At 39.3% G+C, this 13,060-nt stretch overlaps 1 protein-coding gene across 4 annotated transcripts in view; it reads right to left on the reverse strand.

Annotated features, from left to right (window-relative positions):
• Positions 1–13,060, reverse strand: part of SLC37A1 (solute carrier family 37 member 1) — a 40,006-nt gene that overhangs the window by 11,487 nt on the left and 15,459 nt on the right. For all 4 annotated transcript variants that reach the window (XM_032994430.2, XM_042788286.1, XM_042788284.1 and 1 more), the window contains exons 9-12: positions 13,010–13,047; positions 7,178–7,261; positions 3,404–3,535; positions 656–746 (exon numbers count right to left, since the gene is read on the reverse strand). In XM_032994430.2, coding sequence (XP_032850321.1) covers positions 656–746; positions 3,404–3,535; positions 7,178–7,261; positions 13,010–13,047 — 345 coding nt within the window. The remainder of the gene's footprint in view (positions 1–655; positions 747–3,403; positions 3,536–7,177; positions 7,262–13,009; positions 13,048–13,060) is intronic.

Consider the following 13,060-nt stretch of genomic DNA (forward strand, 5'->3'; position numbering starts at 1 on the left):
TTTCAAGGTACCCAGTCCTGCAATAGCACTTGTTACTTGGAGTCCACACACAGCGGCCTTTAGCTATAGGATTTGCAGCTCTATGTGTTTACACAGGGTATTCAACCTGTCTCTCTCTGCTGGTTGTTACTGCCATACTTGTCCAGCACAGGTTTTCTGTTAGCTGGGGGTTTAAAAGTCACATCATGGCTCACAAGAACATGAATTTCTCTGGCTAGGTAGAACTCCTTTCTCTGGCTAGGGAGAACTTCTTTCTCTGAACTCTACAGCACAGAACAAAAAAGCAGTACTGAACAGATAAAGAAGATCATTTAGATTTTTTTGTATACGTTTTAATAGGGCAATTCAATCATGTAAAAACATTATTAGGAAGTAAGCCTCTCTGATTGGTTTGCAAGAGCCAGACACAGCACTGACGCCTGGAATTGCTGAAGATAAGCCAGATTCTTTTTTTGTTTGCTTGTTTTGAAAATGCTCTCTTATAACACTGAATTCATAAAACTGAGAAATACATTGATGACTTAATACTCTCCTGCTACTGTAGCAAAGATGGCTTATTTCAGCAGCAGTAATGTTTATTTTCTCATTTACTTCAAGCTCTTATTTCCAGATACTTTGTAGTCGTAATTCCGTATCCCCTTACTGTGATACTTACCTACATTTGTGATATAGAGGGGAAGCCAGAAGAGGAAAGTATAGCTCACCAGTTTTGCAAACAGAAGGCAAAGGGAGAACTCTATGACTCCCTGAGAGAATAAAGAAAATAAGACATTAGTATCTTGATAGAGTCTGCTATTTGCTTCGAAAGATCATTATGAAAATGGTTTCTAAGAAGCACTTAGGCTTTTCTTTTTTCTCTGAAGAATTCCCAAGAAGCATTCTTCCCCTGAGAGCACAAAGCTTACAACCAGAGCAGACTGTGGTTTTTTACTTACATGTTTTCTCTTAATTGTACTGAATTAATGGGAGAGAGAACACTAAAATGAACAGGAAGGATTTGAGACTGTTTGGGACACCCACATCATTTATTTTCCTCATGTAAAGAGTTTTTCTATCGCATTACAGCAGATTTGGAGGGTATTCCACAGAAAGTGGCATTTTTTTGTTTTCTTTAGATCCTTCCTTCAGATGGGTCTAAGATTTCTACCTTGTTGTTTAACTCTGTACAAAAAGCCACTTAACCAGTATGACACTGTTCAAACCAGTATATGGTAAGAGCACACTAGAGACAAGGCATATGCCTATTTAAAATAGTAATTTGTTCCACCCTCTTTCCTGCTGGGTATATGAAAAGTAAACTTGTTGCACAGAGCTGCAACCACACTGCCAAATTAGCCTATCTTCATTTCCGTCGCCATCTAATATATTTTTGTTTGAAATGCAATTTCTTAAATTCCTGGTATGGAGTAGTACAGTTATCAGCATGGACAACTGTCCTGGGTATGAGTGAGTGGGGGGTTTTTTGGTAACAGGGGAGGGGGCTATAGGGGTGGCCCCCTGAGAGAAGCTTCTCAAAGCTCCCCCAGATCCAAATTAGCTCCACCTCTGCACCAAAAGTGAGCCAATCAGCTGCACCTCTGTGATAGCGTATTTAAGAAGGGACGTGGTGACGAGCAATCGAACTTGTGGCAGCTGCGTGAACACCAAGGTCAGTGGAGGAACGGAGGAAGAAAGGAGGGGGGAGGTGTGCCGGAGCAGAGACCCCCCTGTATCCTGTGGTGAGATGGCAGGGCGGCCCCCCCCTGCCACCCATGGAGATCTACGGTGGAGCAGACACTGATTTATGGCCTGTGTTTTGCCTGGATGATCAAGGTGTCTGTGCCCTAAGAAGGCCGGAGCCTTGTAGGAAAAGGTAGCCCCACTGCTGGGAGGATTGCAGTGTGCGGGGGTGTCCCACGCCGGAGCAGCTCAGGAAGGGCTGCAGCCCATGGGAGGGACTCCAGTTGGAGAAAGCTGGTGTCCCACACCAGAGCAGTGTAAGGAAATGCTGCAGCCTGTGGGAGGGACTCACGTCAGAGAAAGTTTGTGGAGGACTGTCTCCTGTGAGAGGGGGACCACGAGGGACCAGGGGGAACAAGTTCCAGAAGCTCCCCCCACCAAAGATTGAAGAAGCAACAGCACTGACTGCACCCCCCATTCCCTGCCCCTGAGCTGCTGGGGGGAGGAGGTAGAGATATCAGGAGCAGAGCTGAACCCTGGAAGAAGGGAGGGGTGGGGGGAAGGTGTTCTCAAGATGTGGCAGTGCTTCTCACTGTCCTACTCTGGTAAGTGTTGTTGGTAGTGTCTGTAATAAATGTATGTTCTTTTTTTCTTCCCCTAACAATGCTGCCTTTTGCCTGTGACCATAATGGGTTATTTGCCCCTCCCAGTCCTATCCCGAATCCCTAGCCTGGCTCATTTTTCCCTTCTCATCACTGGAGGAGAAAGAGGAGTGAGCAGCTGCATGGTGTTTGGCTGCCGACTGGGCTCAAACCACAATAACACACATACACAGCTTGCTGTACTTCACATACAGCTGCAACCCTTCCCAACAACAGCCAGGAAAAATACCAGAGTTAGAGATTACAGGCGGCAGCAGTAGCAATTTTGCTACCCATTACTTCCACTTTGCCACAGGAAAAACAGTTAAGACAAAGGACCAGACTGGACAGGATGAGAAGATGCAGGAATACAGCCGTTTGGTGCTGGAGATTGCCTCCCCTACTTTTACACCCGGTCCAACTCAATGTGCATATAATTCTACTTGTGCAACCTACTGAAGCTGCTAGGCTTTAAGCTGAGAGAACAATCAAGGATCATAGTCCCTGACTTACAGAAAACTTCCTTTTCTTCTTTTCTTTAACGAGCAGTCTGAATGCTTAGGCTGTCTGAAACTTCTCCATATAAACCATATAAGATATTTTAAAATTAAAGCTTTTAAAAACAATGTTGAGGACTGTAAAAGGGAAGCCATGGAAGAAGTTCTGATGCAAAGAAGTGCTTATAGACTCAGCCTGCTATTCCATCCCTAATACCCACGTGTCATTAACTTAAGACCAGCAAACCCTTACATTGTAGGCTGCTCTAATATTAGTTAAAAAAAAAAAAAAAAAAAAGGCAGTTTATATATGAGTACTGTAGCCTAGATACTTGTAGTTTCTAAGGTGCAACCAATGAGCCTATTCCATCTGTTTATTGGAGAAGGAAATACTCTTGTACCGGTTTTGACTCCTTCTCTGAGAGGGGCACACCTTGTCTTCTGTACCATAATCTGCTTTAGCCTACATACACCAGAGCTGCCGATCAAAACTTGTGATGCACAGCTAATGTAATCTACTATTCCATCTAGAACTTTATGGAAATATGAATTCTGAGGCAAAACTTAATTCTTGGAGAAACAGGCAAGAATAGCACATGTACTCACAGGTATCCGCAAGGCCCCAAGGAAGCTGATAGCTGATGTCCCATGTCTGCCTTCCCCAGTGCCCCCAGTGCTGGAGTTCAGTGACACACCGCAATTTTCACTGTCAGTAAGCAAATGCTGCATCTCTGGATCCTGCAATTTTCCCCAGCAACATCATATGAAAAATGAAGGAACAGTGCATCAAAAACATATCAATGAATCGAATAATTCCAAAATATTTTTTAAAAATATTTATCTGTTTTATCACAGAAAGTTACAGTTTTTAAAAGTCTCTTGATTTAGATATACAGAGTATACAGACAGAGCATACAGTATATAACACAGAATATCAGGTGAAACAAGCCTGGTTGCTTACGTCTGAGTGCACACACTTCATTACAGAATCAAGTTTCTGTTCCACTGTGGGACAACTTCAAGTTGCAAAAACCACGTTAGAGTACCGTTTAATGGAACAAAACAATTTCCAGTCTTCCCTTACCCCATTACGTAAACGTGGTCTAATTAAAACTGGCAATCTGAGTACTAAAACACATTTCTATATAAAAGCATGTATTATCTTCCTCCTGTACAAATATTAAGCCCACTTTTCAGACTCTGTAACATCACCTTATTCATCAATTTAAATATAGGCCATCTTTCCAATTTAATTATGGATACCGAGTGCTTTATGTTAAACAATCAATTATTTTTTCAAGCCTGTTTCATTTGAGCATTGCAATCCACAAACTGCAACCACAAATTGTAAAACCCACAAAAAGCCTGGAGTTTACCAATATCACCTAAGTTGTGAATTCTGAGTTATTTTCTACCACTAGGAAGGATTTTACTCTAATAATTCCACTGGCTGCTAAGAATACTTGTGGAGCAAGTTACCATTCAACAAGAACAAGCCTATCCCAGTCTAGACATAAGGATATCTTGTTATTTTTATCCATCCACCACGCTGAAGTGAACTGTCAGAACAGAACTGGAAATTTACATCTTACAGCTGTAAACAAAAAAAGAAATTTCTGGCATAAATAGTCCTAAGTACTTATTTTCCAACTCAGAAAAAGAATGGGATGTAGCTATCATCAGTTTACCTAGCTGCGTACTTTTACTAGCTGGATGTATTCTACATATTGTCTTCTTTCTCCTAATTCTTGTGCATTTGAATGAAACCTTAGTGAAGAATTAAGCCTCAAAAATATATTTGGCTGTAGGTTAGTAAGGATAACTACTGGAAATGAAATAGCCTGCTGTTTTATTACAAGGATTAAGCTTTCTGATTAATATTTGCTAAACTGATGGAGGAAGAAAGAAAAAAGAAAATAATCAAGTGCTGGACAAATTCTGCTATTTTACACTCAGTGATTCTAAATAAATTCTGGTTTTAAAGAACTTATTTTAGGAGAAGAGACTAGGGAGCCATCTGGGCCTCTGAGCCCGGGCACTTAGCATAATTTCAGAAGCTACTATGCAGCATCCAAAACGTTTGTACAGGACTGGTAGATAGGATGCAGGATTTACAGGAGACCCTGTACCCTGATGAAGCATTAACTAGAAGACAGGAAAAACATCTAGGGACCTATGATATGGCACTGTTAACCTGTGTTATGGCACATGAGTTACTCCATCACCATCATTCTCTTCTGAATTACTGGAGCAACTTCAAAACTTGAACTATTGTAACAGCAGCAATTCAAACCATTAGTCCTTAACAGAGAAAAAAGAGGAAGGGAAGAGAGAGGGGAAAGAGAGAGAGAGAAAAAAAGCTCCCCACTGGATTCAATGGAAGACACCTCTAGGTAGTGTCTTAAGTGAGTACCTCTTGCACAGATTGCACAGCAAACTTCACCGGGATTGTCTGAGGTAAAGCTGCTCATTTCTCAGACAGGTAGCTCTAGGCCTGTCTAAGAAGAGTGGGTTAAATATTGAAGTGTAAGTTACCAAAGTCCAAATAACTTACTTTAGCAACTCATGCTGGAGACTTTTATCAACAATATGGGATTTTTATGCTGGACATAGCTAAATGATAAATAAAACCAGCAGTTTGTGTGTGGCAGAGATAACATTGTTTAGCCTTGCCAGCTTGTCATAGAGTATGATTAGGCATATGGCACACTCTTGATCTCTGGGGAAGGATTCATTATCCCTCAATTTTGTGTAATTTTAACAGGCCAACCTGACATAAGCAGTAGTGAACACACAGAGGTATTCAGGCCACGCAGCCAAAAACACATTCTGCTTTCAATCACTGCATATCCTGAATATTTGCTTTCTTTTTACAGTAATTGAAGAGGTCAGTGAAAATTTGGTAAAAGCTGCCATTCCAGTGTGCTTGGAGGAGACCAGCTCATAAATGCAAAAGATCTGTTGTTTGTACAGGCACAAAAGCTGACTAGAATAATCAGCTCAGCATAACTGTAAAAAGGAGAGGCAGGATGTTCAACTCCACTTTGACAAGAAAAAGATTATCTTCTGTCACTGGCAGAAAACCATGGGGTCACAGTGACAAAAAAGGATTTTCAATTTTTTACTAATTTCTTTTTAAACCCTGTTAGGACTCCATATAAAGAATATATAACCCAGCTGTCAGGGTGGAGGAGGGGGGAAGAGAGAAAAAACCCCAAAACTATTACAGTATTGCCAGCAAGTGCATTCATGCTTTGTTGTCCATGTTGTGTCTCTGTCCTGCTCACAAGGAAGCACCAGTCAGTGAGAGGGGGGGGTACATCTTCCTTGCCCACTTGCTGTGCAGGCTCTTTGCACAGGCTGACAGCAGAAGTACTAGCAGAATTAGAAAAGAAAACTTTGTCTACTAATTTGCTGACTATATTTTAGATCTGTCTTCATGACTTGTCTAAAGATACCTGCTGATATTCTTGTATCTTCTCTCCTTACATTCCAGCTCATGAAATAATATTGCCAAATGGTTTCTATGCTGGAGACTGTCCTTGGGCAGCTCAAAATGAACATGAATAAACTCTGTACAGAGAGGGATTTAAGCTGGAGCCATCAAAATTACGAATAAAGTGTTTCCTTAGCAAAAATTTCAAAACCTTTTCATCAACTCTGATTATTATACCCTGCGTATGCTGATTATTATTGTATGGACAAAGGATGAAAGGAACAGGAGGTTTCTATTTTCCTGTGTAAGTCTTAAAGAAGTTACAAAAAAGTTAACCTCTCAGGATATAATGGGCCAAGTGTACTGAATACAAATACAAAATTTCAGATGGAAACTTTCAGCTAGTATCCATCACAAGATAAAATGTCTTGCTGCTCACAAATGGGAAAATCTAGAATTCAGTTTCTAGTGAGAATTACCAGAACTTACAGTTACAAGTTTCAAGCAAGATTTCTGTGAATAATTGCTCATATTTAGAACTCTCAGTGTCCATGTATAATCTTGTAAGTACATACACCTATTACATTAAAAAGGGAGAAAAGTGAGACTGCAAGGATGGGACAAATGAGAAGTAGTTTAAAGATTTCAAATAGGCTATCTTTAAAATATTTCGCAGTGCAATATTTTTGCTAGAATTGTATGAAGATCACAAGATAATACCAACTGAGTAAGCATGCTATCTTATTCAGCTTGGTTTGCAGTACTTATGTTAGATAATGCTTAAGTTCCCTCATCTAGAGTTACATCTGTGTATGAAGGTGGAAGTACATTTCATCATCATAAAAGGAAGAGCAATATTTACCAATAGTAATTCTACTGTAAATATTCTATATGAGCTTTAAGAAGTCTTCTATACTATTTTACAACAAAATGTTATGTTTTACCTGAGGTTTGCTGGTTTCCTTAGCATTTAAGGTTGGCATCTGGACTCTGAAGCGAGATGCACCATTCACAAATGTTTTAGAACTCTGAAAAAAAACAAAACAAAACACCCCCATACTTTTGTTGCTTGTTTTTTAAAGGATTACATTAGTTTTAATCATTTCTCTGCAACAAAAGTCTTGGTGCACTGTAACATAAACATAACCCCAAATGGAGCATCTTTAATGACTGTGTATTTTGGGATTTTAAAGTTCTTATGCAGACTTATGGCAATGTACATAAAATGAAATAACAAATTTATTTGAAGGCTAACTTCACACTGGTTTTATACAGAAGCAACATACTGAACTCAAAGCACAGTCATGCCATCCTTAACATCTTTAGCTGCTTTTTCCTCTACAGAGCTTGCATTTACACGGAAAACTGTTTTTTCTCTTAAGCAGATGATCACAGTAGCAGCTACAGAAGCTGATTTGTTTCAGAAAAACCCTGATTCTTCATTTTCCTATCCCTTTAAGATAAAAGTTCATCCCTTTAACTTATGCTCACTGTATTCTTCTAACCCAGAAATGGACTGTGGTCTTGTCAGCAGAAGGGTTAATGAAGAGCCTGAGCACCTCCAGCATGCTCCATACAGAAACCAACTTATACTTTAGGCCCCAGATGGACCTGCTTTTTATACTTATTAACAAGTGCATTAGTGTATCAGTTCACACGAAAACTGCATTCATTGGAAAACATCATTCTGAGATCCTAGGTCTAAGAAGATTTACTAGGGACACTAAGGTTTTTCCATTGAATGAAATATACAGCTTCAAAGTAGATTTGCAGTCAGGTATAGACAACATATTGCTAAGACCACGGGAGGCACTGTGCATTCCTCAGGGATGAGATGTTTGCATAAGTGTCTAACCAGACTCTGGATGTCACATTAAAAAAACAAAACAAACCAAAACAAAACACCAAACCACAAATAACACCCCCCCAAACCAACACCACCAATAAAAAAAGAATGCCCATCTTCACTGAACATTTTAATTCAAAATGAATCACTAGGTAATTCCTCCCCAACAAAAATACAAGGACATGTATTGCAGTATTTAGACAAACTTCCATTCATCAACCAAATCCTTCTAAGGTGGCACAAAACTTCTGAGGATAAACCAATGTATTTCTGCGGCTCAATGCTGAGCTGAGGTGCAAGCAGTCTTAGGTATGCATTCCCCAAAATAAACAAATAACACTCAACCCTCCAATGTCTGATAAAACAGATTTTTATTTTTTTTCTTACAGAAAATTAGGCTTTTATCAAAAAAAAAAAAGTGATTTAAAATAATCTGTGGGGAAGAAAATCCATTATCTAGAGACAAGTCACCTATATCTTTATTCAGCAGCTCAGCAGAGAAAAAGTGAAAGACTTTTTCATTTGACTGTCAAAAATAAGATTTACTGTGGTAAGGAGGAAATGTCTGGGGGAAAGGACTAGACCGAGAGGCTGCACATTTAATACTTAGACTTCTTTCTCCTTTTCAGAAGATAAAAATTGCAGCCTGGTATCTTTTAAATGCACAAACACTTTGCCACAGGAGTTTAAGAGATCTAAGTTTCCTGGAGATGCAAAGTCAGGTTAAAGAAAGCTCCTGGAACATAAAGACAGGTCTGTATGAACATGCTGCAACTAGCATTTTTACCGACAACAAAAAAAAAAAAAGCTACAGGGAGAAATGATAAGAAGTAATAAAACCAGGTCTAAATCATCACATTTCACAAATGCCATTAAATCTACTCTTCCATTATGAAAGTGCACCAATGCTTAATAAAGTACACTGACTTCTTGCTTGCATTTGTCATAGGTATAGACTTTCAGAAAGTCATAGATTAAGCCACCAATGCTAGCATTTAAAAGTGCTTTATTATACTCAAATATTTGTCTTGAAACAAATTTCAGATTCATAAATAAGAGCAAAGATGGATACAGCAAATGAAGCACATCTTGAAGTACAAGAAATCGGTGAATAAAGAATAAGAACCGCAAATTCAAGGCTCTGTGTCTGCCTCTGTGCTTCTGGGCAACTCAGTGAAATCAGATTACTCACCCCTACAAACTCTGTAGAAATACTGGGCTCACGATCACACTGCAAATAAACAGTAGACTAAATTCATCCTAGATAGTAATATCACAGAGATGAATCTGATCTGTAAATCTTAATATAAATCTACCTTAAGTCCTTCCTTTGATGTAGGCATTTATTTTAGTTGTGCTTAAATTTAACTGGCCTTATTCTGCCACAATGACGTTTGGCTTTTGGCACCAGTTGGCAGAGCTGCCTGCACCTAACCAAAGCCTCTGTCTAAAGTGACCTACTATAGCCCTATGAGCAAAGCAAGTGTGTATGTTTCTTTAATGTCTTAGCAAAACCATTTCTAACTATGTGCAAAAACACACAGGTTGTTCAGGTTGTCACTGCCATGACAGTAAAAAGGACAGATAGCATTTTATCCCTGTCAAACTCTACCTGTTGTACAACATGGCTGAAATTTTTTGTTCCCAGTAATAACACACTACTTTACCACATGAACCTTCCTTCAATTATCAGTTTTCTTCACAGTCAGACATTTGTCATTACCTTATCTGCATTTGTAGGAGATCTTTTTGAACTTCTATTCTTACCTTAATAATTTCCTTAACTTCTAAACATACCCTCCCTGCTGTGAACAGAAGCTGTGAGCCCTGTTCACTAAGGATTTAGAATCTACTGTACTTTGCAGACCACACAGGTCTGAAGAGAGGTATTTGAGCAATATGAATTGCATACAGCTACCCAAAACAATGGTGAATCTTCATCTGAGAAAGGTCCGAGGCAGGTGGGGAAGCACTTTTATAAACCTCCTACAGGATCTGCAGAAGTGAATATATGGAATAGGGAAGGAAGAAGTGATGCCTTTTGCTCTGGGGAGCAACGTTTCCAGGGAAACAGAAGGTCAAATGCATCCCTACACAATGAGACCATGCCTGGAGTAGTGATCTTGCTGGTGACCTAGAGAAGATTTAGTCAAATGCTAGTCCTTTTCTGGGACTGGGAGAAAGGGTGGCGAATGCAAGGGGAAAAAAAGCTCCTAAAATACTAAATTTTTGTTTAAAATATCACAGCAAGTAGATATTGAATGTCAAATTTTTCCATACCAGCTCCTTGAGACATATGAGCAACATACTGTGCAGAATGCTATACCTATGCTTTCCAGTAAAAGTGTATGTGAAACAAATAACAAACATTTATTTCCATAAAGCTTAACAGAAAATTCAGTAAACACGCTCTAGGTATTATAAACAGCAGCTGAAATGTTTATGGGAGCATTTCTGTACTACATAAAAGCGAAGGAAAAAAATGTCTTTTGTTAGGAGTCTCTAAGAGTAACTTAAAATATTCTCATATTTGACAGAAGCTACCTTTAAGAAATTAAAGAGAATTAAGTTAAAAATATGGAGTGCATCGTGAGCACACCTTACCTCACAGCAACAAACTAAGAATAGAGTTCCACAGACCATTAGTAGAAGTATTCAAAAGCTTTATCAGGAATACTTCATATGAGGAGAAAAAACGCATTAACTGATAAAGAAGATATATGACACAGACTGGAAAAGTTGTCTTCAGTTACTATTCTAGAAGAGGGGACTTAAAATGTAAAAAGCCATCTATCTGAAACTATTGGGGGTGGTAAAAAAACCCAGCAATCACCCCTGTACAATTTACCTGTGAGGTTTGCAACTAAAAAGTATAATTCACTTATATGTACATGTGCAGACAATCCCCATGTATAAACCCCTAGCATTGGAAAACATGTGGGATTCCCTTGGGACCTTCCCTCCAACACCTTCCCCAACAGCCCTGATTTGCCCTCACACATGGGAAAACTTAAGACCTTCTTTGCCAATTTCCCCCTACTATTCTTCCAAAGAGCTATTTGAAAACATGTCAGACCCAATTGCCCACAGGTCCCTGGGAGTCAAAGGAGAAAGAGCCTGGAGGAACAAGTCGTTCTGGGTTTTGGTTACAGTAGAGACAGACATGCACCACAGTCTTATGGAACACAAAACAGAAATGATCATGCAAACACACTCTTAAATGCAACCAGGCTACAAATGACGTTCTGTTATGAGAAGTTATACACAGCTGGTCATCCTAATGCTCTCTTTTTTGTTGCATTTCCTTGCTTTTTTATTTTTCTCTGGTTCTATTTGGATTGCCTACCTTCTCTTCAGTCACAGCTACACCCAGGCAAGAAAGGAATCATGTACTCATGTAGCAGCTAAAGCTTTCGAAGGCACATCTTTTCACCACTGACATGGCTTTCTACATTAATTCTGAGTGTTTAAAATGTCTTACAAACTTTTGTTTCAAAAGCATTGGGCAAACATCTTGGTACCAGAGCTTAACCACATCCAATCCACTTTCAAAATAGTGTTTGAACCACCTTATACTAATACTTAAAGAGAAATCTTCCCTTTTAGAAACAATTTAAAAAACAGTTTTGTTTGTTTTGCTGCCACAATGGCACAAAGCAGCATGCACACAGTGTTCAGAACCTCAAGAAAGCTTACACATTTGCACATACACACTTCAATCCTGCTTCAACAATGCCTTAAGCGGTCAACCTCTGATGATGGATTTTCAAGCCCTTGTGTCAAGAGTAGCATTTTCACTTGTGATCCAGGCAGTATGCGTTCCACAGTTTGTGTGCGTGACAGTGTATTTACACCTTAGTAAAGTTCACTACCTTGCCAAAACTTAAGCCCTTGAAGTATAAGCTCTCATACTATAGCAAGATCCACTGCCTTGATGCAATTAAAACATGTGATCAATGCATTCTAAAAACTGTGTATATAAAAAAAAACAAACATCTATGTATAAATAGCAACTGTATCCCTGAAGATTTCAAGATTTGACAGGCAAGCCCTAAGCAATTTGATCCTACATCAAATTTAGACCTACTACGAGCAGAGGGTAGGACCATACAGTCTACTGGTCCCAGCCCTTCCAACTTAAATTATTCTGTGATGCCAAAAAAACTAAAGCATTGATTTGTGATGTGACCCATACCACTAAGCACAGATTATTTCTCTCTCCTTTTCACAACTCTCTATTAATGTCAATTTTGGATCAATAATGGCCGCATTATGTCTAAACTCACTGTCACAGACTGATTGTTTGCTCCAATCTCTTCACTTCAACTTCATATCCATCCTTTGCTTCCTCTTTTCCCTAGACATGTGCTCCTACTGTCCTTCCCTCTGGCCAAGGGAACACCCCACCTTCCATCCCCCAGCCCACAGATGTGTGGTTCATTGATGCTATGTCAGGAAAAGGGCTGTTTTTCTTTCTGCACTGCGTAAAACAGGGTTCTCAAACAGTGAGACCCTTCACAGGATATGGTAGGGAGCTATCTCATTAGGCCATACTTAAGGCAAGGGAGGCAACAGCAGGAGATTGGTCAAAATGCTCTGAAGATGCCCTGGAAGACCAGAGGAAAGTAAGAAAACTCAAGAAAAAAAAAAAAAAAGATTAACAGTTTTTACTTGGTTTACTGTAGTAAAATCATCTATTCAAAAACTTCAGTTAAAACAAACTAATTCACCTCTTGATTCATATTGCTTTGATAGAAAATAAGCTGCTGGTTTACAAGGAAGAACAGAAGACCGGCAAATCCCTCAAATACAGGGTCAGTTATAATCTCTGTGGCCCTTTTGTGCCAGGCTGTTATCCAATTTCCAGAACTATCATAATAAACACGTGTATTAGGAAGCAAAAATCAAAATATAAAAAGTATTCACTTACACTGGATGGTGTGCAGGAGCAACTTATATCTTTAGGATCTGAAATACAATA

The sequence above is a fragment of the Tyto alba genome, unplaced genomic scaffold (genome assembly GCF_018691265.1).
Source record: "Tyto alba isolate M040663 unplaced genomic scaffold, T.alba_DEE_v4.0 Super-Scaffold_14, whole genome shotgun sequence".
NCBI lineage: Eukaryota > Metazoa > Chordata > Aves > Strigiformes > Tytonidae > Tyto > Tyto alba.